The sequence below is a fragment of the Enhydra lutris genome, unplaced genomic scaffold, assembly GCF_002288905.1.
Source record: "Enhydra lutris kenyoni isolate GAN:26980312 unplaced genomic scaffold, ASM228890v2 scaffoldscaffold60, whole genome shotgun sequence".
Taxonomy (NCBI): Eukaryota; Metazoa; Chordata; class Mammalia; order Carnivora; family Mustelidae; genus Enhydra; species Enhydra lutris.
In genome coordinates, this window is record NW_019154144.1 from 9,447,982 (window position 1) to 9,475,484 (window position 27,503).

The 27,503-nt window shown below is 37.4% G+C and overlaps 1 protein-coding gene across 1 annotated transcript in view; it reads right to left on the bottom strand.

Moving 5' to 3' along the window:
* Positions 1-27,503, bottom strand: part of LOC111158553 (transient receptor potential cation channel subfamily C member 4) — a 202,419-nt gene that overhangs the window by 41,716 nt on the left and 133,200 nt on the right. Inside the window, exon 4 of the mRNA XM_022520653.1 lies at positions 12,842-13,178. Coding sequence (XP_022376361.1) covers positions 12,842-13,178 — 337 coding nt within the window. The remainder of the gene's footprint in view (positions 1-12,841; positions 13,179-27,503) is intronic.

Consider the following 27,503-nt stretch of genomic DNA (forward strand, 5'->3'; position numbering starts at 1 on the left):
TGCAACTGGTTGGTTAGGCATCAGACTCTTGATTCCGTTCAGGTCATGATCTCAGTCCTGGTCTTGGAATCCAGCGGGCATGGGCGGTGGGGGGGTGGGGGGGGCTCTGGCTCAGCGGGGAATCTGCTTGGGATTTCTCTCCCTCTGACTCTCTCCTTGCTTGCTTGAGCACTCTTTCTCTCTTTCAAATAAATAACATAAATCTTAAAACAAAAACAAAAACTGTCCAAGGGCCATATTTTCCTGCTGGGTCATAGTTTTCCAGCCCTTGTCTAGTATCTTGATTGTGGTGGTAGTTCATGATTGTGTGTGTTTGTCAATGTTTGATATCTCTGTGCCCTGAAAAAGAAAAAAAGTAATGCTACAACTTGAAGACAGCAAAAATGATGAGAGGTTGATGTTGACAAATGGAAATAGGGATAGATTAAAAATAAAGAAATATAATAAATATATAATATGTCATAAACATAATAAATATAATATCAATTGTGATATATTGCTGATAGGTATGTTTGAAAATTCTCATAATAAAATTTTGGAAGAAATAAAAGTGAACTAGACTTAATAGTCTATCATCATTTAGTGGTAACTAGAAATGGTTATTTATTATTATTTAAATTTATTTCTTCAAATTTTAAGTTAGAGCTCAGTTAATAACCTAGGTAAGGACTGATTTCAGTCGAATTAATTTTAGTGTGCATTTTTTAAAAGTTTTTACGTAAGTTCCAGTTGGTTAACATACTGTAATATTAGTTTCAGATATACAATATAGTGATTCAACACTTCTATACATCACCGCGTGTTCACCATGACAAGTGCTCTCCTTAATCCCCATCACCTATTTCACCCATCCCCCCCATCCACCTCCTCTCTGGTAACCATCGGTGTGTTCTCTATAGCTAAGAGTCTGTTCTAACTTCAGACTCGTACATACAGTGTAGATTTTAAAGTCTGCTGTAGACCCTGCTTTAGTCTGGATTTGGTGTTTATATCCTAGTTTCCTCTTTGAGATTCTTTCAGAAAGAAATCTCTCTTGAGAGCTCAGATAAGATAGGGGTATAACTGGGGAGATGATAACGATCACTGCCTCCATATTGAAGAAAGGAATATAACAGACCCGACTAGGATACGATGCATGCTCGGATTTTAGAGTTTGTGGGAAACTTAACAATTTATATTATCCAGTGAGGAAAAGCGCTCTGGAACCTCTCTCCTCTCCCCATTCTGTGGTGCTTTTTCCTGCTGAGCCTGGGGACAATCTCAGAAGGCAGAACACAACCACAACCTACGTAAGAAAAATCACACCAAAAGAGGCAGTGTGACTATGCTCCACTACCAGTTAATAAAGAAACCAGAATTCAAGCTCCTTAGGCAGTGCTCTTAGACAATGTTTTCTTATTTCTGAGATTTCACAATGTGGCTTATTTGTTTTGCTTTATTGGAAACTTGGCCAGTTCCCAGAGGTGAGAAGATGTGTGCACTGCAATCATTAATTGAACAAATGCATTTCCAGTGAATCTTCACCAAAGATAAGAATTTGACTATAGCAGGTGAGTGAGGGGCAAGACTCAGCTCAACTGGTACTTGGCTTTGTAATCTTAGACAATAGTGTTCTAGTGTTACTACCTCATTTCAAAAGCAGAGAGGTTTGGATTATATACAAAATTCTATATATAGAATCAACAATCATACAAATCATACCATCTACCTCAATGGAATGAATCACCAGACATTACTTCTTCCTATCTGAATTATCAAATTTTACGAAAATCAGTCATCACAATAGTTTCCATGAAAGATTAAAAACTGTTTTATACCAGAGGACACTGACTTGCTTTGGTCTGCTACAAAAAGCACAAGTTGGATCTTTGATATGAAAATTATAGGGAGAAACCTTCTTGACCAATGTAAGAGAGAATTCTCTGGCAATCAGAGTTGTTCCAAAACTGGAATGGATCACCCTGTGGGGTCAAGATTCCAATCCAAGCCTGGAATGTCTTCCATCACTCAGGCTCCAGAGTGATTCTAAAAGTAGGTGCAAACCTGTTCCATCTGATCTCTGAAGGGCATTCCAAGTCTATGAATCTGTGATTCTGTTATTTTCAGATTTGTATGTATTACAAAATGAAGTATATTTTAAATACCTGCTAACTAACCAGAGTATTTATATCTTCTTTCCTTTTATTGATAATTTGTTACCTTTCTTCTTTCTTCTACCAGACTGGAAAGCCAGATGTGATTATTAACAGCCACCAAAATAGGTAACTTCAAATATTTTATGGATAATTACATAAGGGAATAGAGAAACTGTGGGGAAACAGTTAAAAGAACCAGTTATAAGTTCAGTACAAAACAACATTTTAACCTGTAGCTCCTTAATATCTGAGCAGACTCTGTTCCAATTAGATGAGTTCAAGAAGATGGCACTTCCACTGGAAGCTTGGGCTAGATGACCTCTACAGTTTCCTAAGAAGGCGAAGAGCAAACACTCACAATTCAGATATTACAGTTCCTTAGAAATTCAAAAAGTAGACATTAAACCTGACTTTCTGGATTACATAAAAAAATTCACTTCTGACCTTTGTAAGTCACAGCTATGTGGAAAAAAACAGAGATCCTGATGAAACTGAGGGTTCACACCATCATTTTTAAACCTGAGCTGTAAATAAGACTGTCAGTCAGTGCTTGTTAGCTAATAGGGTTTGGGATCTTGTGTTTTTAGAGCACCAGAATCCAGGAGCTCTTCATAGAGCTCTAGTCACCACATACATGTTTGATAATTAATGATTTCTATTTCTTATGAGCACATTAGCAAAATATCAAGTTTCCTCTGCTCTGGCGACATTCACCGAAAGTTTTGAAGAAAACAAGCCTTTTAGAAAAGCTAGAGGGTGCTATTAACTGGCTGGAATATGCATCCAGATCAACTATTTGTGGTAACTAGTCTGAAGAGAACAAAGCTTCAGGGAGCTCCTGTCACAAAATGTTTGTCCTGTTCCCACAATGGGAATGTTTCAAAATTGCTCTCTGCTGTTTATAAACAGATGACATGATTTCTGAGAGTCACAGTGGAGGTCTAATTACAAGCATGGATGTCAAGACTGTGGGGACCAATGAAGGAAAGATCATAGTGCAAATGAGTCAGAGAACTTCCTTTGAAAGATATTTGTGGATGCCTGGAAGTTTTTAGTATTTATTTTTCCTACCTTTCCCATAACAGTTTTCATCAGGGCTACTTGAGTGTCTGATTATATCCCATCGTGTGAAGCTGGTTGTGAGGATAGGATGAAGTAGGCAGACCTCAGACGCCACATTTAACAGCCCCGATTTCAGGTAAGAAGAGTGTAATTCTGTGAGCAGACCTCTTGTCTTGTTCTTCCTTGCTGTCTGTATTTACACAAAGGATAAATAACCCCTAAACAAAGAGCGAGTCACCTTTACACCTAGGGCAACCTCCAAGGACCTGTCATAGCAGCCTAAGATCTAGTCAAGGGATCTGATCTTGGAAGTCTCTTCATAGAACACCACGTTCTATACTGTGGCACCAAATCAATGTAGATAAAAAGAACAAAATGAAAGAATTCCTCCCTCCTGGAGGTTTTGTTTTGTTTTGCTTTTCCCTCCCTAGATCATGGAATAAAAAGTGGTCTCTAGTGAAAATTTTGCTTTTGATTAGAAAAATCTAAATGTAGTTATTTTACTCAATAGAGACTCACATTCTGCTGGACCCTAAAAAGGTGCTGAGTTAAGCGGCAGCTTCTATCCTCTCAGTGCTAATCTTAAAACCCAAGCAGAGATAACAATGAGAGCCCCCACTAGCTTACAGAAAATTGTAGCCACACCCTTCCCTCTAGGGCATATAGGGAGACATTAGAACCGTATTTGTTACCAACCACCTGGCTCTCCAATCCCATAGTTTAAACTGAGAGAACACTTGGAGTAAGTGGCAAGAGAGCCATCATGTCAGGGTCATACAGTTTTTGTGCTAATTCGGAATACCAGATGGAGAGACACCGGTGACCGCTCTCCAGCACTACTACCTCCCCTAAAACAAGTGAGGAAGACTCTGAGAAGAATCCCTCAGAAATCTGGGGGATTTCTACAGGAAAAACTGGCATCTCAATTCCTGCTGGAGTGTCTGGTCCACAATTGGCTTGCTCATCTCTTCCTGGGTCAGGATCATCAGGGACAATAGACAGTATGTTTTGGCAGTAAGACAGCTGGCAGCAGCCTGACCTCCTGCCATGAGATGTGGCAAGGTTTTGTGATGCTCTTGGGGAATGAGGCCTTATCACAGGAAGAAGCCGAGCTTTAGCAATCATGCCCTCTTGTCCTTGCCAGATCATAGGACCCCTAAAGGAACCAACTACTAGTTACAAGAGTTGAGGGACTGGAAGATGTCAGGCAGAGCTCTATTGTGCAGACCCAAGAATATGCAGCATGGAAGTACACAGGGTCTCCAGAGAACACTCATGCACCCATCAGGAGAGCCATGAGTCACAGCTTGTCATACTGGCTACACAGTATTAGCCAGAGACACACAACCAGGAAAGAGCTGTGACCGGGGTTCCAGGGAAATCATGAAGACTTATAACTTTTCTTGTCATCCTTCTTCCCGACAGCCACCAAGCAGGAGAACATGAAGAGTTGTGTCCCGCTTTCCATTCCAGAGTTGGGGTTGAAGGATGAGCAAACAATGGACAATTCTAGGTCCTCTGAGCCACGGGCCACGCTTTTGTCAGGAAGAGGAATGCTTTAAACTGATGATAAGACTCAAGCTGTTTTTTTATTTTTCTAAGATTTTATTTATTTATTTGACAGAGAGAGAGAGAGAGCACAAGCAGGAGGAGAGGCCAGCAGAGGGAGAGGGAGAAACAGATTCTCCCCTAAGCAAGGAGCCCAGTGTGGGACTCGATCCCAGGACCCTGGAATCATGACCTGAGCCGAAGGTAGACACCTAACCAACTGAACCACCCAGGTGCCCCTAGGACTACTTTTTAATAATTCAAAGGTTTAAGAACTTGATATCTACTAAACATATTGTCAAGATATAGGAAAAGGATATCTGGTATAGGGTGCTTGGGAAGAGTGATCAGAAATAAAACCATTTCATGTTTAGATTCTAATGAGTTGAGACTCCTTAATAAAGCTTTCACATTAATACATATTTTGCATGAAATTTTGCTTCCAGAATTGTTTCTCAGTCTTTAATGTTTAAAGACCTCTGGAATATCTGAACTAATCAACCAAGGGGAGAATTCAAAATATAAATTTTTTGTAGAAATTCACAATGATTTTGACTTTAGTCAGTTGGTCACACTTCAAGAAACACTGACTTAAAGGGACAGTGAGACATGTAAAAGAACAAAACTGGACAACTTTCTTACCCCATACATAAAAATAAATTTAGTATGGATTAAGGACTTAAATGTGAGACCTAAAACCATAAAAACCCTAGAAGAGAACATAGGCATTAATTCCTCTGACATCAGACATACCATCTTTCTCAATATGTTCTCCGAAGCAAAGGAAACAAAAGCAAAAATCATCTATTGGAACTACATCAAAATAAAAAGCTTCTGCACAGCAGAGGAAACCATCAACAAAACTAAAGGCAACCTACTGAATGGAGAAGATATTTGCGAATGAGATGTCTGATAAAGGCACAGTATCCAAAATATACAAAGAACTTTCACAGGTCAACACTCAAAAACAAATAATCCAGTTAAAAAAAATGGGCAGAAGACATGATTAGTCATTTCTTCAAAGAAGATATTCAGATGGCCAACAGCCACATGAAAAGACGCTCAACATCACTCATCATTGGGGAAATGTAAGCCAAACCAAAATGAGATATCACCTCATACCTGTAAAAATGGCTAAAATCAAAAACACAAGGAACAACAGGGGTTGGCAAAAATGTGGGGTAAAGGGAACTATCTTGCACGGTTGGTAGGAATGTAAACTGGTGCAGCCACTATGGAAAACAGTATGGAGGTTCTTCAAAAAATTAAATGTAGAATTACCATATGATCCTGTAATTCCACCAGTGGGTATTTGCCCAAAGAATATGAAAACACTAATTTGAAAGGATATATGCACCCCTATGTTTATGGCAGCACTATTTACAGTAGCCATATTATGGAAGCAGCCCAATTGTCCATTGATACATGAGTGAATAAAGAAGATGTGTTCTGTGTGTTTGTGTGTGTGTGCGTGAGTGTGTGGCAGAAAATTACTCAGCCATTAAAAAACGAAATCTTGCCATTTGCAACAACATGGATAGATCTAGAGAGTACAATGCTAAGCAAAAAAGAGAAAGACAAATACCTTGTGATTTCACTTATATGTGGAAATTAAGAAACAAAACAAATGAGCAAAGAAGTCTTGTATTCTTGGGCTGTTTCTGCCACCTTGAATCCTACTCCTCAAATTTTGGGGGCAGTATTTATGGAGGATAAAGGTTCTAGCTCTGGAATGACACAACTAAATTATGAATCAAGTGTCTAGCATTTGCTAGCTCCTGATCCTGGACAAGGGATCTAACTTCTCTAAGCCTATTCCTTCTCTATGAAATGAGATACAAACAACATTTATTATGATTCAATAAAGTGGAGTTACTATGAAGTTCAGATGAGAACCCACATTGAATCATTTGGCAGGGTGCCTATCTTAGTTTCTTTCTACTATTATTACCACAGTCACTACTGCTGCTGTTATTCTGAACTCAGGAAAACCACTTCAGCCTCCCTCTAGTCTCTCACACTAACCCTCCCTCATTTAATATCTACTCCTCTTTCTCTATCTTTTGCCCCCTTCCCTTGAACCATCTATTTGGATCATGTTGCCAAATATTCTCTCAAAGTGTGCTGATTTCACTTTTGGGGTATCATCATACCTAAGATACTTAATCTTCTCCCCAATAAAGAAGTCTTTTGGCCAGCAGTAGAATGTGCCCAACAATTTAAATCTACATAAATATTTCATTGTTTGAAATCTTACTGTGTTAGTCTGGATAAATCTTGGTAAGTCTTAGTAGAGGTGACCTTAAACTTTTTTCCCCACAGATAAAAAGGAAAATAATGATTATATGTCTTACTACAATGATTATCTGGTTTTCTTGAAAATCAAAATGTCTTTTTAATAAGCAGATATTCTGCAGCTGTGTTTGGGTGTCTATGTGTGTCTGCCGCTAGTTTACTGAGGTGGTTTAGAGTACCTTGCCAGGGGAGAGAGTGGGGAGAAACTATAAACTTGTTTCTTATAATTGCATAAATACCTTTGGGGGGCTATCTGAGAAGATGCGTAATTCAGTATGAGTACCTAAAACCAAATGATCTTAATGCCTATTAGTCAAAAGGTGGAGAAATGATCACAAAAAGGAAGAATTATACATATATAGGATTGCTTGTCTCTTTGAGTCTTTATCTAGGGGAGAATATGATCACAAGTTTTCTTTTTCCATTTGCAATTTGGCAGCCCTTATCGAAATGTTCAGATTTGTTAATATCAACCTTTTACAAGATAAAAATATAAAATAAATAATGGAAATGAGAGGCCAATTTTGTTAGAGAAAAATTGTCAAATAAGTACGTGTTATGGGCAAGATGTATAATCCGGATATTATGAGCAATTCTTAGTTTATGCCTAGGAATTCACTAGAAGTTATTTTTAACAGAGCTCAGATTTCTTCCTATGATACATCTTTTCCTCAGTTCACCCTTCTCCTTATCATGCTCAGTGTGCATGGATTTATATACTACATAATTATGGCATATTCTTAGGCACACACATAATATCAAGTCACTGCAGCAGACGTTTTTCCTTCTCATTGAGAACAAAGTATTTCCTGCTTTCTTAGTGTGATAGCCTTCAGTAACATCCTACTTTTTTGAAAAGGGTTGTCAATCTCATGGTTTCTCTTTGCTAAGTTGATAACCTAAGTCTACCTCCTAATAACTCACATGCATATACATTTGTGCACACTTTTTTTTGCAGGGAATAAGCTATGACACAGATTTGACTGTTACAGTCAAATTATAATAGATTCTGCAGGAAAATCAAAACTGGCTTTGGGGAAAGCTTTAAAAATTAGCATTCAAAAGTTTTTTTTTCCCCCTCCTATTTTACTCCACATTACCTTCAGAAAACAAATGACATCTATTTGAGATAAAACTGCTGCTATAATTTAGATAAATTCTCATTGTACATTATAAATATAACATGCTATATTTAGTTTGCATATAAATTTTATGTAAAAGGGAACTTCTGACATGAATATTCATTTCATATCCCTGATATTCTATGTTAAAAATCAAACCCTGAATAAATTAAGAGCCTCCAGGTCATGGCACAGCAGAGCACAGAAGCAGCCAGGTCTCTAATCTGGCCCTAGGCTCTTTTTAATCCATTGTCCAGTCTTTCCAATGACACTTTTTCTCAGACACTGGCAGAGCGTAGCTCTGTCATCGAGCTCATATGCTTGCTTGATGGAACATTGTTGCACTTTTTACTCTAGTTTAAATGGGTAACTTGACAATATGAGAAGTATATTGGCATCTATCCGTCCAGAATCTACCTTTCGAGATAGTTCTAACTGAATTATTTGTGATTACTTTTCTCTTTTGGTTAGGACTGTATCTCAAGATAACTAAATCCTAAATATGACCCCTGCATGAGGCTTTTAGATCTCCTTGCTAATATGCTAAAGTTGATCTTGACAGCAGGCATCTATAAGATCTCTCAAAATTGTTGAATGGGAGAAAGAAGGGTCAATAACCTTCCATACAAGAAAGTTCTGAAGGAAAAAATTCAAAACGCCTTGCAAGAGATGAGTTACAGCGTATCTATGAAACCACAGCGGAAGAGTACAAGGGTCATTACAGAATGTTTTCTAAAGATACGAAACTCAATAGACTTCAATTTAAATAGTCAACAGGATGTGGAACTTCCACAGGTAAGATATTGAAAATAACAGGGAAGCATTATCCTGCCACTATACTAAATCACAAGATAGCTGGATCTGTCACACCAAATATAAGTCTGTATTGTTGAAACATAGCAAAGTATATGAAAGAACAGAAATTCCAAAGCAAAACCGTACTTCTTAAGGAGATAAAGGGATCAATTTGAGAGATTAGGTTTTACAGTTAGAAAACTTTTCTACTCAGGAAGAGTTAAAATTTATATGAATACATAAAATGAATAAACAAAAGTCTTTTTTTTCCTCAGGATAAAAAAAAAGGATGGTGTAAAAGTAATCATTTCTCGTAAATTATGTTATCAGAAGTCTGGGAAACATCCCTTGAAAATAGAAGGAAAGTAAATTTAGTAGGAATGAAAAAGCATTTTTTTTTACATACTAAGTAGCTCATAGAGTGACATGGGTTGAAAATCAAGTCAGTTCAAGAAGACTTGAGAAAAACCCCTGCACAGAGCTTCAGTCTATCACTGGGAAAAAAACAGGATGAACTCGTTTGTAAACCACTCTCTTCTCTGTAAGTCGTTCAGTCATATTACAAATCTAGACCCTCACAATGGAGGGACTGTGAAATGTTTGATAACTTCCTTGGCCAGACCTCAGTAATTAAATGAGACAAGATAGAAGAAGACTCATTAACGGAGGTATCAAATCAGACATGGCCTTTTTGTCTATATCATACCTTCGGTAAAATGTTATAGCATTCCTATCCTGTTGTCCTTAGTCTCCTCCTCACCTCCCACCTCCTGTCAAAAAAAGACCAATTTTCTGCCTTAATAATGATTGCTCCCTAGTACAGGACATTAGGACTCAGTGGGACTCTAAATCCTCCATTTTATTGAGAGGTTGTGACCACCCATAATTTAATTTTCTCTCAGTGATAGAACCTGAGATATATTCAAATACAGTGTGTTTTCTACAAGAGCCTAACGAGAACCCCCCTTATAGTTACAGATCTAGTAAAACACTTAGAACTCAGTGTCAGATGGGAGGCACTTAGAATTCATCAGCTTTAATGAATAATATACTGTTTGGACAGATATATTTGATATAGAAAATCCTCCAAGCAAGAGAATCATTCATATATAATTTTTATTCTAGAAAATCTCCTTTTATCTTAAAAATTCCCAGATAAATTAACTCCATGAAGTCAGGATATCTTAAAGAAATGTTGCCTTGGGGTGCCTGGGTGGCTCAATGGGTTAAGCCTCTGCCTTCGGCTCGGGTCATGATCTCATGATCATGCTCGGCAAGGAGTCTCCTTCCCCCTCTCTGCCTGCTGCTCTGCCTACTTGTGATCTCTCTCTCTCCCTGTCAAATAAATAAATTAAAAAAAAAAAAAGAAAGAAATGTTGCCTTTAGGAGATATTTCCCTAGGTTAGAATTTTAATTATCACAATTAAACGTGTACCTTATTTAACCATTCAGCTGTGGTTTGGATATAATTTCTAGCCAACTTTCATGGAAAATTCTGTTACAAGTTTTGTAAGTAGGAGGCAGCCAATGAGTCTTAATTTCACAAGTTAATAAAGGTTTGAAGCTTCTGGTTTTTTTTAATTTTTAATTTTTTATAAACATATGATATATTTTTATCCCCAGGGGTACAGGTCTGTGAATCGCCAGGTTTACACACTTCACAGCACTCACCATAGCACATACCCTCCCCAATGTCCATAACCCCACCTCCCTCTCCCAACCCCCCTCCCCCCAGCAACCCTCAGTTTGTTTTGTGAGATTAAGAGTCACTTATGGTTTGTCTCCCTCCCAATCCCATCTTGTTTCATTTATTCTTCTCCTACCCCCTTAACCCCCCCATGTGGCATCTCCACTTCCTCATATCAGGGAGATCAAATGATAGTTGTCTTTCTCCAATTGACTTATTGAAGCTTCTATTTTTTAATGTTATTTACCATTTTCTGACATTAAGCAACATATCTCACTGTTTATTATCTATCTAGGTCCTCTAGTAAAATTTAAGCTTCATAAGGGCAAGGATGTTTTTTTCTTCTCTCTTTTTTTTTTTTTTACTTTTGTATCACTATTGCCCTGTACTGTACTTCTACATAGAAAGTTCTCTACATATTTTCATTAGTTACATAAAAGAAAAGTCTAGAAATACTATATCTGCTTATGCTTCACTGTATCTATAACATTTTTCAAAATTAAATATTCTATATTTCATTTGGAATATCAGAAATTTTAGACATTCCATATAAGTTACCCATAATGGGAATTTTAGCCTTCTAAATGCTTCTTTAAGAATTATTTACAAGAATCTACGGCCATACCACCCAGAACGTGCCCGATCTTGTCTCATCTCGGAAGCTAAGCAGGGTCGGGCCTGGTTAGTACTTGGATGGAAGAATTATTTACAAGAAATTTTCTATGGAGAAAACTCCATAAAGAACATATTCCTAATGTGAAATATTTAATTTAAATGGGAATAGGCATGTTTATTTTATATTGAATATTAACTGCAATATCATAATTATTTTATGCAAGAAGAACACGTTATCTAAACCTTCCTTCTAATTTAAGCAAGATCACACTATATGCATGTCAGATTAATGAGAATATACTCTATCTTAAAGGTCACTTAAGGTATTTTTTTGAGACAAGATGGGATCAGGAGGGAGAAAAACCATAAGAGACTCAATCTCACAAAACGAACTGAGGGTTGCTGGGGGAAGGGGGGTAGGGAGAGGGAAGTGGGGTTATGGATGTTGGGGAAGATATGTGCTATGGTGAGTGCTGTGAAGTATGTAAATCTGGCGATTCATAGACCTGTACCCCTGGGGCTAATAATACATTATATGTTAATAAAAAATTAAAAATTATAATTAAAAAAAGAAAAAAGGTATTTTTTCTAATATATTTGCAAAATATATCAAATCTTGTTGCTATGAACTATTTTTATTGTCAGTATTTAGAGTATTTATAATCTTTAAAATTGAAGAATGTATCTATGTCAGATTGAGATATAGTCCTTTTTTTTCCTGCCTTTTCCACATTTTACAGTCTCTCCAGTAGTTTTGACACTTAAGCCAAACTGATCTTCTGAGACTCTGAATCATGAAATTTTCAGATATTTTTTAATTACTAAATGATGAGATGGATATGATACCAGAGAGGTTTAAAATGATGGGCTAAATTGAGAAAATGTGATTTCTAGGCAAACCACAGTAGGATAGAGGAAAGGATAATTAAAATGTAAATTTTAACTATGACTACAATAACAAGAAGAGAGGAAAACAAAGCTTTTACCAGCTACTTTAAAGTTTTCTACCTTACCAAGATTTGCTGCAGATCCCCAAACATTTTTCTTTCTATGGAAAGAACAGAGAGATTGGAAGATGTTCTAATGTTTAATTTCCTATTATTTTGATTGAATATATTTGATTGAATATATATTTGAAGATAAACTTAATGGATTGATCTTAAAGAATGGTTATAGTTACTCTATGTGTAGAATCACTAATTCTGAAGAGTGATTTATATTTGTCTTTTAGAAGGTGTATCTATTAAGAAAATTAAGAAAATATAGCCAATGAGATATGTTGAAAATCTTAAAAGACAAGCATACAAACAAAAATACCCAGGAAATCATTCATGGACATGAAGTCACTGAAATCACAAATCCTAAAACCTAGAGTTACTTCTCATAGGCTTCGTCTAGGAGCAAGTCCCCCAAAACTTGCAAAGTATTTATTTAGTTTTGGGGATTAAGCTTTGGAGCTGCAGTAACAAGAACCTGTTTTATGTATGCCTACGTCCAAAACTTTAATGACCATTCTTTTCTGGGCAACGAAATTCCATGGCAGCAACACGTTTTTATTATATTTTCTATAGTAACACATTTACCCAGGACCCACGGTAATATCATCCACTCGACGATGGTTGGTGGTGGACCTTGCCTGTTCAAGTCTGACCTGTCGATGTGCTGAGAGGCAAGCAGCAGCAGGAACAAAAAAGTCAAATAGGACGCTGTATGGCAGATGAACTTGATAAATGGCTTTCTGATGAATAGTCCCAGTGGGCTTTTAGGAGCTATAAGGTAGCACACAGAGAAGACGGGAAAAAGAAGTCCTATGATGAAACACGTCACCATCTTCACCGCCCAGTGCCGTCTCCTCCAGCCTGGGAACTCATCGTACCAGCGAGATGCAAGCAGTTGTTGACAATTGGGCTGAGCAACAAACTAAAGAGAAAGGAAAGGTAAAGGAAGAGTCAGCGTACATGCGGTGGCTTCAGTTCATATGTAAGACCACAGATTTATCTTTAAAGCCAGAAGTCCTGCTTTAAATAATTTTATACTGGGTGCTTGGCTGGCTCAGTTGGTGGAATATGTGACTCTTGATCTTGGGGTTGAGTTTGAGCCCCACATTGGGTGTAGAGATTACTTAAAAAAATAAAATCTATAAAAAGTAACAATTTTATAATTAATCAAAAAGTCCTTTAAATAGTTTTGTGAATAAAGCCCATTTATTTAACATTTTGGGTTATTTAACATTTGGGTTGAGGCAATAAGAAAAACATACATGAAAGCATATTAAGATTACCAGAATGTAGATCATCATAGCTGAATTTGTTGGAAATAAAACAGATACTTTGCCTAAGTATAATCAATTACCATAAACCAAACATTTCACAAACACAACATCATTTTATCCTGACAACATGTTGGAGATATGGTATATTCCTTACTCTCTTTTAAGGATGAGGATAGAGGGTGTTACAAGAGGTCAGTAAATTTACTCAAGGTTACAGATCTAGTAAAGGATAAAATATTAGACTAACTGCTCCAGGTTTGTTTTTTTTTTTTTCTGCACACTCCCTTTCTCATTGGAACTGACAGCTAGGCATTATACAAATTCAGAGGGAGTTACTTCTTCCAGACAGAATCGTCCAAGAACACTTCCCAGTAGATGTAGGCTCTGAAGGGACAGATTTGTACAAGCAGAGAAGAGAGGGGAAGGCAATTAAAGGCAAGGTATGGTGGGAAAGAGAGAACACACACTGCCAAGAAGTGTTTAAGGGATGCCTTATGGGCAGTCTGACTGCAGTAGAAGCTTCAGTTTCTTGTAAGGGACTTGGGAAAACTCTACTGGCATCGTATTTCTTCTTTAGTCTTAGCCTGTATGAATTTCCTTTAGACAAGACTTTGCCCTTACTCTTTTCTGATGGTAAGCAAGCAAAAAATCATGGAGTTCACGTAAAGAGCCTTGGTTATCACAAACTAAAAGTTGTTTGAGAGTGAAAACAGAGACAGGATGATTGACTGAAAGAGCATTTCAATAGTCCAGCTGTGCAAACATATGGGCTGGACATGAAATGATTTCTCATGCAACTATTTCTCATCACCTTGTCTTAGAAACCCTACTCATCAAAGGATATAGTGGGCAAAGAAATATGTAATAAATCAAATCAAATTTATAATAATAGGTTAAATAGATATAGATAAAATAATACTGCATTTCTTTAAGACTTGGGTGACATGGGCTGTGTTTATTACTTGTAAGTAATTAGTAAAATCAAATTTTATAATCCAAAGAACAGCTTTTCTTAACACCATCCTTGACTATTATTCTGGTCAAAGTCAGGTATTTGACATCAAAATAGAGTTCTTGCTGATGTATCTGCAGAGTAATGGCAAAGAGTGATGTAAGTCATTAACAAGCTCTGTTCTTTTTAAAAGACCTGCCCCCCCAATACACATACACAATCCTTCCCATCAGCATTTTATAAACAAATCAGTTTATCATCTTCTTTCTAGTTTTTCATATAAAACATTCTTCATACCATTAGAATTTAGCACAGATGAAAGGCCTTAATAAAAGGGAGTTTAGCTTACAGAAAATACAAGATCTAACAAGCAGTTGCTATAATATCTCATTAATATTCACAAACTGAAGAAACACTATGAGGGGCTAAGTATGAACATATTTAGTACACACAGAAAAAGTAAAAGAAAGGTATGTACTTTGTTTAACATGATCTGGGTGAATTCTAGGACTAACCACCTCTGCGCTTCTTGGCTCAAATCTCATTATAACATGAAACACCCCAGTACAATTGAACAAATAACTTTATTAGGAGCATTTAAAGTTTGCTTGGATAAATATTTCTGTTGCCCAATGCACACATATAGACTGTGTTAAATTACCTAGAAGAAGCAAATTATTTAGTCCTTCTAGAACACCTGCCATTGCCAAGCACGAGGTGAACCTTAATTCTTACTAATGTTTTTCTTAAAAGTTTTTTTTTCTTTAATTATTGGAAAGTATACATCTGTGCCTAGTAAATGAAGAGTGTACGTGATTTTCTACTAAACACTAACACAGTGGGCCTATGTCGAGGTAGAGAATAGAGACAGGATTGTAAGAAGAGTAGAAGTGAGTGTATATAATATACAAGTTTCCCCAAATGTGGATATTATTTTACTACAAATCTGTTTAAATCATAGGATTGAAATAACCCGAAAGTATCCCTATAAGGAATACTATTCCTATAAGGAACCCAAAGGAATAATGTAATAACCCAAAGAGAATCACTATAAATATAAATGCCCTCCTAATGGTTTTATATCCTTTCTCTACTATCCCTGTTCACTACATGTCTATACCAGCATCCCCCAAATTGTACATTATTAATTAGTAGATTTTTCATGAAAAAATGGGTTTCATGTTCAATTAGATACCAACATAAGGATTAAAAGAATTAAACTTCTAGATTACGGGATTTTTTTTTTATCTTTAATTGCTAAAGTGGATTAAAACATTTCATTATCTCATGTGTCCCTTCTTCTTTCTATTCTTTGTTTTTTTTTTCCTTTCTTTCATGCTCACTGTGTACTTCATTTCTTCTTTGTCTCCTCCTTCCTGTTTTTCTTTTTCTTTCTTCCTGTCCCCCCCCACCTCACTGCCAGTCTCATGGTTTATTTGGATTATTTACAAAAACAACCAGCTTTACTCCATCTCCTTCTGAAAGACCTCCTCAGAGAGGGGCCACCCTATGTCTGACACCTGTCACCGGGCCATTCCAAAAAAGCCCTCCCCAGATGGGCCATCATGTTGCCTGCAGCATGCTGGGAGCCCACAGCTCCTGCCTCCCCTGCATCATCTTTCTACTGCACATTGAGTCACAGAACTACCCTTCCAGAACTGGGGAAAGTGGGGTATCTCTTCAGGCACACTGAGTTACAGCCTCCCTTTTCCCTACAGTTGTTGGCTAATTCTAGTACAACTCCTGCCATCACATTAAAATTCATATTAAAACATTAGGAACATTCAAATTCACATTTGTGCCATGCATTTATAAAAGACACTTAAAAAAAAAAAAGGAAAAACTTTCTATCCCTCCTTTCAGTAACCTTTAAGAAAGTTTCAAAAGCCTGATCTCATGATTATATACAGAATCATTGAATCATGGTATTTGAAATATTAAAAAACCGTAAATGTTATTGAAATCTAATTTTTACAAATAAAGTGGGATCCAATATTAATGATTTTTAAAACAACTACTCAAAATACTAAAACACTCAACACCATAGAAGAAACAAAAAAATGATGAAGAGAAAGGGTAAAGCTACAAAGTAAAAACAAAGAAAAAACCCAAAAACTGAAACCAGCAAAATAAGAAACCTTACTCCTACACGAAGAGGAATTAAATATTAACTGTATATGGACATAATCAACAGAAGAGAGTTCAAAAATTAAGGAGCCCTAGTAATTAAAATAACTACTGATCAGATTTACTTGGTAATTGTTCTTTCTTCATCTTTTCAGTTTTTAAATATATTTTCTAGTTTAAAAATTGTATCCAAGATTCAAACTGCAGCCATATTCACTATAAGAGCAAAATCTAGATTCTGGAGACAACCAACCTGGCTACTTTATGCATCTTGACTAAGTCAGATAGTACAGGGCAGTCTCAATTGAGTTGAGTCTCCAGAGAATTGAAGCTTTTGAGTTGAATGTATTAGAGTGATTTACATATAGGCAATCTGTTTTCTTTGCTTAAAAAGGACCAGTTTCCTCTGGGTCTTACTGTTTATTTCTGAGCAATTAAAGAATAATCTATATCCTTTGGGGTTTCATTTCCTCTGCCCAGGAATGCTTTCCAACAGCTCATTTTGTAAAGTTGATAGCAAGGTTTAAGGATGATTTGTAGGCTGAGGAGCTTTAGGGAATTATTTTGTCCGTAGCTAGAAATGCTTTCTTCAACTTCAGTCCCTAATTTCCTTCATCTCTCCCAATGCCCTTTAACCATCTGGGCCTCTCCCTGTTTCTTAGAGATAGCTCTAGTTGTGTTCCTAATTAAAACAGTTCTGGTCTCCTGGAGCCCCACTATGCTGCATAACTGATCAGATGCTACTACTTTAATAACAAAAATCATTTCCACCTGGTCCTCCCCTAACTTAATTAAGCCAGTAGCATCATCTGTGAGTTGGACATTGGCTAGGTAAGTGTGGAAAGGACCAAGATCTGGAAGAACTGGATAAGTCTGTCTTCTGGGAACTCAACAAATGTTGGGGATTGATCATGTGACCAGTCTACCAGTTTTTCTAATTTTTTCCTATTGTTTTATTTTTCATTTTCCTCACTTAAGGTCAATCTTCTTACTGAGGTTGTTATGAATAAGCAGATTTAGTTCAGTGAAGATGACTTTGCTGTCAGATGCATAGAAGTCACACATCTAGCACATAGTCTACAGTACAGATGAGTATAACTTAATACAGAGCACTATATGATGTGTTAAAAAAGAGGTAGAGACTCTAGGAAGGATTGTGCCAATATGAAATAGTCTGGGAAAACTGAAGACAGCAAGCAGAATTTGTAAGTTAAGTCTGAAATAATGGGTAGAATTTGACAGGCCCAGTAGCAAGTGGATGTATTTTAATTTAGATTTAGAGAAAATCTTGTTAAATACTTGAAGATGGAGATGGATATGTTCAGGTGAGATATCCCTTGTGCTAGAAAGTCATTATCATTATCAATGATGAATGTACCAGTGATAGAGTGTAAAAGGAAACCATAGCCATATTTTGAAACATAGGTGAAAATATTTATTGAGGCAATTGTTGAGTCCAGGCCCTTGCTGCTTGGTGTGGCATCAGCTGGAAGCTCATCAGCCGGGCAAAATCTTAGGCTCCATTTTGGACCTGCTGAATAGGACTGACATCTGACAGTACAATTCCAATGAATGTTAAAATTTGATAAACACTGGTTTAAGGAATTTTCTGTCTAATAAAGTTCTATTTAGCTCCATTGTATCTGATAAATGCTCAAAGAGTAGTTTTAATTCAATGTAAACATGCATTTGAACACTTATAAATCCTAGGAGCAAGTCTGTGGTGAGGAAGTGGGGTGCTTGGGTGTGTATGTTTGGGGGCTTTGTTTTAGGCTAAATTCAGCTATGGATGGCATGAGAAGTTGGGTAAGGGGAACTAGCCACAGAGAGGAGGGTTCTCAAAATCGAGTAAGCAGCAGGATTGCCTTGAGGCTTGTTAAAACCCATGTTTTAAAAGATTCTATAAGAACTTACTTTCAGAAGATGGTGGTAATTATTTAAGCATAAGGTAATACCAATAAAGTAAGTAGTTGAGTAATTGAGTTTTTGTTAGCCTCATGAAAAGATAAAAAATTGGTGAAGATTCAATCATATCTGAGAAGGCATCATAATAAAAAAAAAGCTCAAAATTAGTCAGGAAAACTGATTGATAGACTTTAGAGCCTCTCCTCTGCGGACTATATTGGCCAACAAACCCCTTGGTGCTATTAAGTTCAAAGAATCTCCTACCTAGTCATTAAATCACCTGATTACTCTCCTTGGACAGAAAGGTCAAATTTGTATTTGCAGACTGGGATGCAAGGAATAGCTCAAAGGGAATTACTAAGGCACCACTTCTGATGTCTCCATATCCAGAAGGGAAGATGACAACTGATCTCCATCTGATAGTGTTGGCGAAGCAGGGGCAGGATTTAACTTCTTACATCATTTCTGGGCCTAAATTCAAAATTGATTTGGCAACTGAGCTGGGATATGAGTGGGCAGTAATGGGAAGTTGAAAATGCAGAGGCAAAGGGAATAAGGTGGGAGGTGATAAACCCAATGTTGAATACATTAAATTATTGAACGTGGCAAATAAACAAAACCCAATTTAGGTAATAGGAAGGTAGAGTCAATAAAAATTGTTCTCTGAATCAGAAAGGGCAACAGTTGGTAGAAATTCCACATCCATTCATCAATGCCCCTCTCTTCAGGATGTATATGAAAGATTGTTTTAAACTATTTAAACTATGGAAGATGGATGAAAAACTGCCCATCATTTCTAGGTGGCTACTGAGGTTTCCTACAAATGAGTAGAGATATGGAGGTAGAAAATTATACAGTTTTGAAGGAACCACCATTTGACCATTGAATCATGTAGGTGAATAATTAGAGTGAATGGTAGACAGAAAATGGAAGTAGGTTTGGTCCTGATCCTGAGCAGCCCTCAATGGGTTGGTTCCTCCGTCTCTGATGAACTACCATCTGTTTTTGCACATAAGAGTGGCATGTTCACAAAAGGTGTTCCACTTTTCCTCACAGTCTCCTGGGGAGACTTTTCCGGAGGACCATCTTCCATTAGAATGAGAATCCAGAAAGGAAAAAGAAGAGATACAATGGGAATGAATAGCAGTTAAACTTGTAAGACGAAAGGATATAGTCACCTTTGTTTTCCCCTTCCTTTCCCTGTCTCCTTTCACGTAGCATAGAGCACATATTTCTGAGAAAATTAAATTGTACAAGACCCTGCAAAATAGGGTGTCCTTATACCTTCTTTCCAGAAACAACAGTTGATATCACAGAACAGAGTCTCTCATCTATGCTGCCAATTTATACACATAGATGATATAAGCGAGGAGTTATATTTGTTTCAAATGTGTTAGATCCTATAAACAGACAAGTTTTTCACTCTAGTCTCAAGGTCAAGAATAAAGTCATTTCCTTTTTACTCACTAATTTCTTTTCCTTGCCACTGAACTCCTTTCTGCCTCTCTGACAACAGCTCCTCAGACTATCTTGGCTAACATATTTCCTGGGCTAAAAATAACACTCAGTTGTTAATTATCTGTTTATTGAGGTTGGAATGAATTTAACTAGTCTACGATGCAGAGAGGAAAGCTATGTGTTTTGGAAACAGCAGAGCCCACACATTAACTGACCGACCAGCACCTTCTGCTCCAGCATGTAGGACAACAGAGGGGAGAACGGAACATAAACAGCATATAAAGGAGCCGGAGGAGAAAACAGTTTCACATGCCTCTGCCAGCCTTTGTCATCACTCTCTAGAGCAGAGAATAATAAGGGTAAAGTGTCTCTTCAAAGGGAATCATTCCTTGGTGTCATTTTTCATTCTTTTTCATTCTTTTTCCCTCCCTCCTCTCATTGTCACCCATACTTGTTTGTCTGCAAATTCCTCCTGCCTGCCTCCCCATCCCGTCTGCCCTATCACTAACCTAGTCCTCAATCTCTCACAGTGATTATTAACTTATGGGCTTCCCTCTCTCTGTGTTTTAAAAAAAAAACAACCCAAGTCATGTTCTTAAAAGTGAGAGATGCATCATGTCTTTGCCCTCATCATGGTTAGGATTTCCAATTGCCAGAAGTACCAGTGTTGCCTGTCCACACCCTGGTCTGAGCCGCCTTGTGATAACTCCCTTAGTTAATGCGCAGCTCAAACTGTATGGAAAGATCGTGAAGCATGTATGAAGATGACCTGGAAATAAGGAATAAGCTATTACGAGTGAGGAAATAGGTTGCTGAAAATGTAGACCTGTAACCATTGGTAGGAATTCTTCAAAGGACCTCAACCTGTAACCCACAGGATATGAGGGTAAATGAGAATCTTACTGAGTTTTCTACCCCAAAGTACTACTATCCTTGTGAATATTGAAAGGTTTTGTCTGTAAACTAGATCTTCATATGATTACTAAAGCTCTATTAAAATATATTTGCTTAATGTATTAGTTCCCTAGGGCTACCATTACAAAGCACCATACACACCAGGGGGCTTAAAACAATAGCATTTATTATATCACAGTCTGGAAGTTTCAAATCCAAAATCAAGGTGTTGAGAAGCCTGTGCTCTAAAACTCGAGGCAAAATCTTTCCTTGTCTTTTCTTACCTCCCAGTAGTAGCTGGCAATCTTTTGTATTCCTTGCCTTACAGCTGGATTTTTCCAATCTCTGTCTCTCTCATCACATGGCTGGGTGCTTCATTCACATCCTCTACTCTGTTCTTAAAAGGACGCCAGTCCTATTGGATTAAGGGTTTATCCTACTCCAATATGACCTTATCTTAATTAACTTCATCTGCTATAACTCTTTTCCCAAATATGATCAAATTCTGAGGTACTTGGGGTTAGGACCCTAACATATCTTTTGGGGGGACATAATTTAATTCAGTCCCCCCAACTTTCCAATTATTCATTTTCTTTTTTTTAAAGTTTCTTATTTTATTTATTTATTTGAGAGAGAGAGAGAGAGCATGAGAGGAGAGAGGTCAGAGGGAGAAGCAGGCTCCCTGCCGAGAGGGAGCCCTATGTGGGACTCAATCCTGGGACTCCAGGATGATGACCTGAGCTGAAGGCAGTTGCTTAACCAACTAAGCCACCCAGGTGCCCCCAATTACTCATTTTCTAGGAGTTGCCTATCATATAGCTTTTGGTTCTATAGTTTATATAAAAATTGCTCTTTTTAAGTGCTCAAAATATATTTCAAATCTGTATGTACTATTAAAAACTGTCTTCCACTCAATGTTCAGTTTGCCTCCCTCTTCTGATTCAATTTTTCTATTTCCTTATTTTCTCACCAGAATTGATGATAAAGGACAATGAGTTAGGAGCAATAAAGAAGAATAAGCTATCAGTAACATGATGATGTGAGGGGAGTCAACATGTAGGCAGCCAGCTATCCATATGAGTCAAGTTTAAGATTATCTATTAAAAAAAAAAAGTTCTGTATGTAAAACCATCTTCTATATCAGTGTACTACTATAATTAAATTTTCTTCCTAAGGGCTTTCTGGAGATGGGTGCATTTTAACTGGCCTAAAATGGTGCTTTGCTTAGGCAAGCAAAACACTAAGTATATACACCAGTGTTACCTAGTTGAGATAGGCTTTTACACAATGGAATGAAAATAAACAAAAAACCAAAAACCAGAATTTGGGTGGCTAAAAAAATTAGAGGCATGAAATCCCGATCTGGATCTGTACTATATAGCTAATGAGCAACTCTAAGGACAAAGGGAGAAATATACAGATGCTGATGATCTGAGAGAAGACATCTGAGAGCAGGTATATAATAGAAATCTCCAGCATAAGACTACATAGAATTTTGCCTGGTTTGATCATATTCTCTAAGGTTAAATTACCAGTAGATTTTTTTTTTTTCTATTAGGAAATTATCACTTGAAAGTCACGGAGATACATATAGCTCAATGAATTTATAATTAACTATTTTGGGCTATCACATTGCTTATCCACCCACTTGCAAATACTGTGTAGTGACACAGCACTTACCTACATGAGACATGAACCCCTCTCTTCCCACTCATGGCCTAAGTTAAGATCTAGGGAATTCCTGGCATCAAAAAACTATGTTGTTTAACTCCAGTTCCCTCTGACTATATGTAATTCAACTATCCAAGTAGAAATAAAAAGAAAACAAACCACCTAAATTTAAAAAGGGGGGGGCAAGATTTGAACAAACACCATCAAAAGATATAATGATGGCAAATATAGATGTGAAAGATGTTCAGCATCTTTTGTCATTAGGGAAATGCAGTTAAAACCACAGTGAGATATCATGACACATCTATTAGAATGGCTAAAACAAAAAAAAAAAACTAACCATGATATAAGTTGGTAGGAATATGGAGAAACTGGAATGGTCATACATTGCTCATCAAAATGTAATCATTTTAGAAGACAATTTGCAATTAAAATAAATAAATAAATGGAACCTACATTTATCATAGGATAAACTCATTCCAGTCTCAGGCATTTATGCAAAAGAAAAGAAGGTATATGTCCATACGAAGACTTACATACAAATATAGTGGTTTCGTTTGTAGTAGCCAAAACCAAGAACAATTCAAATTTCCATCAACTAGTGAATGGATAAACAAGATGGGGCATGACCATACTATGAAAAAACATTCAGCAATAAAAAAGAAGGAACTATCGAGGCGCACACACAGCTGAACCTCAAAATAAGGACACTGAATGAAAAGTTGGAGGGGGAAAAAGCGCATACGGTTTAATTCCATGTATATAAACTCTAGAAAATGCAAGCTAATCTGCGGTGACAGAAAGCTGATCAGCAGTTGCCTGAGAAGGGGGCAAAAGTGTGTGGAGAAAAATGATAAAAGGGCAAAAGGCCACTTGTGGGGGTGACAGATAGGTTCCCTATTGTGATTGTGGTGATGTTCTCACAGGCACACCCGTATTATAAAAACTTGTCAAAGTATTCACTTCAAGCATGTGCAGCTTATCTCCTGTTAATTTCATCTCAGGCAAGTCGTCTAAAAACGTCTGTCCCTATTTTGCTGGTGTCACAAGCACATTCAGAAGGACCCACCTCCCCTCTGCGACCATACTATCAAGCCAGCTTCGTTTTGTATTCAAAAGAATACAATTCTTTTCACTTCAATACCACTTCAGTACCACTCCTTAGTTCTGAGGATGAGCTATCGTAACATCAGATGTCATTATTTCAGGCCTAAACTAGGAAAATTAGTCAGTTTTCTCCCCATGGCTATTTGACTCTGAGTTCTCCTCACCTATGCACCGCACTGCTGAGAGGATCCTCACAAAATGCAAATTTAACTGTGTCTCCTTCTCCTTTATACGTCTGTGCACTTCTTTCACAGACTCCAGGAAACAGCCCTAGATTTATAAAGCCTGATAGGCCCTTAGCTTCTTTATCACGACCCCTCTCTCCTTTCCTCTACCCCTTCCCCTCAGCTTGCATAGTTCTGCTTTAGACATACATACATACATACAGACATACATACGCGCTCTGACCATGTCTGGATCTTTCCAATTACTGCAGGCTTGCAGATTCTGATACTTTGTCTGGAATTATGCAACCCTCATTTCCTCGTAGTGAATCCCTGCAGTTCTTCCAACCCAGCCTCTAAGTCTCCTGGTCGCTCCTACGAGCGACTGTTCTTTTTTCATTCCCTACTGATATTGTACCTTCGATCTACATTTACAGTTGTACTTACTCCCCTCATCTCCTGCATTTTAATTGTGGCTTGTAGTGAGCTATTTGAGAAGGGTCTGTCATGTTTCCTCACATGATCCCTTGCACCAGTACCTGGTTGTGATAGGTCAATGAATGTTTACTCAATGAATTAAATGCTGAACATAGTTCAAGGCTTATGAATCCATTTAATCAGGCACTGACCACTCATGGAAGTTCCAAAGAAAGGCCTGGACTAAGTCCTCAACCTCAACCTTAAAGGAGAAGGATGTTTTATACTCTTGTGTTTATTTCCAAGAAAAACAAAATTAGCAGCTTCTCCTTCTTCTTAATGTAACGTGAACTAGTCCAGAGCTTCCTGGGGGATCCACTGTGTTGACTGATTGTAGGGTGAGATGTTTGCTTCAGTCCAGAGTAGATGTCAATGCTTAGGAGCTACCTAAAATCAGATTTCTCTTGGAAAATACCTCTTAACAAGGAGCCCAGAGGCAGAGTATTTCAAATAACTGGCAAGAAAATTTATTTCAGAGAAATGTGACTCAATTCCATGAGAATCAATGAAAGAGGGACAGTGTCTAAAGGTGGCAAACATGGTTTTCAGTACTCTTCAGTGCTCTTGACACTCCTTTAAAAGAGGATAATAATGGTATTTTTTCCTACCTTGCTCTTTTGAGTAAGCAGAGATATGCATATCTGATGAAGAAGGTTAAAAACAAGATAAACCAATCTCAAAAAAATTGTTTCCTTGAGGGGTACCTGGGTGGCTCAGTGGGTTAAGCCTCTGCCTTCGGCTCGGGTCATGGTCTCAGGGTCCTGGGATCGAGCCCCGCATTGGGCTCTCTGCTCGGCAGGGAGCTGCTTCCCTTCCTCTCTCTCTCTGCCTGCCTCTCTGCCTACTTGTGATCTCTGTCAAATAAATAAATAAAATCTTTAAAAAAAATTGTTTCCTTGAATATAAAACCATTGATGATGTACAAACATTGGGAAGAAAATACCAATTTTGGATTCTTGTGCGAGAAAACATTAAAGTTGAAAATGCATTCAGTGGATTGTAAATCTTTTCCAAATCACTTTTAGTTTCTATATAGCAGATGGATAGTATTCACTATTCATAAAAAATTGAAACACATTAAAAGTATTTTCAAAGTTTTGTTCTCTTATGAAGTTAAGTACATATATTGGACAACATATATTGATAGGTTAAATCAAATTGTATTTTGAATTCTCAATTGTATCACTCAGTTCCAAAAGATAAATACATCTCCAAATTCCATTTCATCAATTTATAAGCTTCTGTAACTCAGTCTGTACATAGGGATTGTCTCTAAAGGATTTTCAGTACTTACCTTTTTTAAAATATATTCTATGCTGTACATTGTATCCACATGTCTTATTTCTTTTATAACTGGAAGTTTGTGCCTTTTAATCCCCTTCTTCTATGTCGCCCATCCCCCCAACTCCTTCCCTCTGGCAACCACCAGATTGTTCTCTGTATTTATAAGCCTGTTTCTGTTTTGTTTTGTTTATTCATTTGTTTTGTTTTTAGATTCCACATATAACTGAAATCATATGGTATTTGTCTTTCTCTGCCTGACATTTCACAAGTAGTAATCGTTGAATATCACAAGATGTGAACATAGTGTTTAGGAGTTTGTTATGCATATATAACCTGATTATAAAATCCAAGGAAATTCTATAATAAGCTTAGCACGTAGAAAGAGTTCAGTATCTATTAAGTTTCCTACGTCAGCACCAGTATCCATTCTAACCTCCCCCCAACCAAGACAGTATGACTCAGGCAGTACTATGACAGTAATCCAATGACTTTCAGTGCTCCTGCTCCCCTGGGATGTCCAAAATTGCATATCTACTTTTTCAGGAGCAGAACCAGACTGTCCTTCTACAGATGCTTGCATTAAGCCAGGAATGGCTGATTATGAGATGAAAAGAACACATACAAAATTAAAGCTAATTGGATTCACCTTTAATCTTTCATTTGCATTTAAGAAATGATATAAGAGGGGCGCCTGGGTAGCTCAGTGGATTAAGCCTCTGCCTTCGGCTCAGGTCATGATCTCAGGGTCCTGGGATCGAGCCCTGCATCAGGCTCTCTGCTCAGCCGGAAGCCTGCTTCCCCCTTCCTCTCTGACTGCCTCTCTGCCTACTTGTGATCTCTCTCTCTGTGTCAAATAAATAAATAAAATCTTAAAAAAAAAAAAAAAGAAAGAAAGATGAAAGATAGTGATTGACAGAGATTTAGATCCCACAGCTGAAAGAACTGTGCCTTTCCACCCAGGGTGGATTAGTAGGCACCCAGGTGCCTACTAATCCTGTCTCTGGTCGGAGTCTCCTGACATATATACTGACTCAGGGAGTAGGAAGGGCAAGCCATCAACATGTCTTTCACCCTCCCAGTGCCTTCTCTGTCCTAAAATAGGGATGGGATTTCTTAGTTCAGACAGACAAGGGGCTTCCACACTTGATAGTGAATAGAGTTAAATCTTAGCAATAACAAAAATAATGATAATCACGCACAATGCCGCTTTATTTTTGGTACCTAGACTTTCAGTAAAAGTAAATGAAAGCTATAAGGAGGTTTGCAAATGCTCAAGAATTTCTTGCTAAATTCTTCTCTAGTGGTGGAAAGTCCATTTGGTAACAAGCAGAACCTATCTGTTTCTATCATCTAGACATTATTGCCATGTGAGTAACTATTTAACCATACCCAAACATTTATAATGCAATTTTGGTGCATCATACATATAAGAAATGTAGCCAAAATATTTACTTATATTTCCGTCACAGTAATTTTACTCTACTTAAAACATTGTTGAAAGCTGAAGACAGTTTGAGCTTTTTTTCCTTTTACTCAGTTTGGTTAAGAGGAAGGTACATTTTCTGGATGCTTCCTTAGGGTGCCTCATTACCAAATCCCAGGGGAATTCAAAAGTCACAACAGGAGTTCAAATTGGAATATCTTCATATCTAGTCCCAGAATTTAAGAACAGTAAGATTATTTAAAACATATAATACTTAAAGGTCCTAATTTTTAGGACATCATTGATTTAGTTAGTTGAAATAGGCGAGCTAGAAGTCCAAAGAATGGCAAAGAAACTTCCTTTTTCTTTCTCCTTATAAATAAATGGCATCCAAGTGATATCCACCTTCTGGGCATGGTGAAGACGGGATTCTCACTTAGCGAAGGGCTAGAGAAGCCTTTACGACATAATTTCTTGAAGTTGATGTATTCTCACTATTTCACTTTTACTG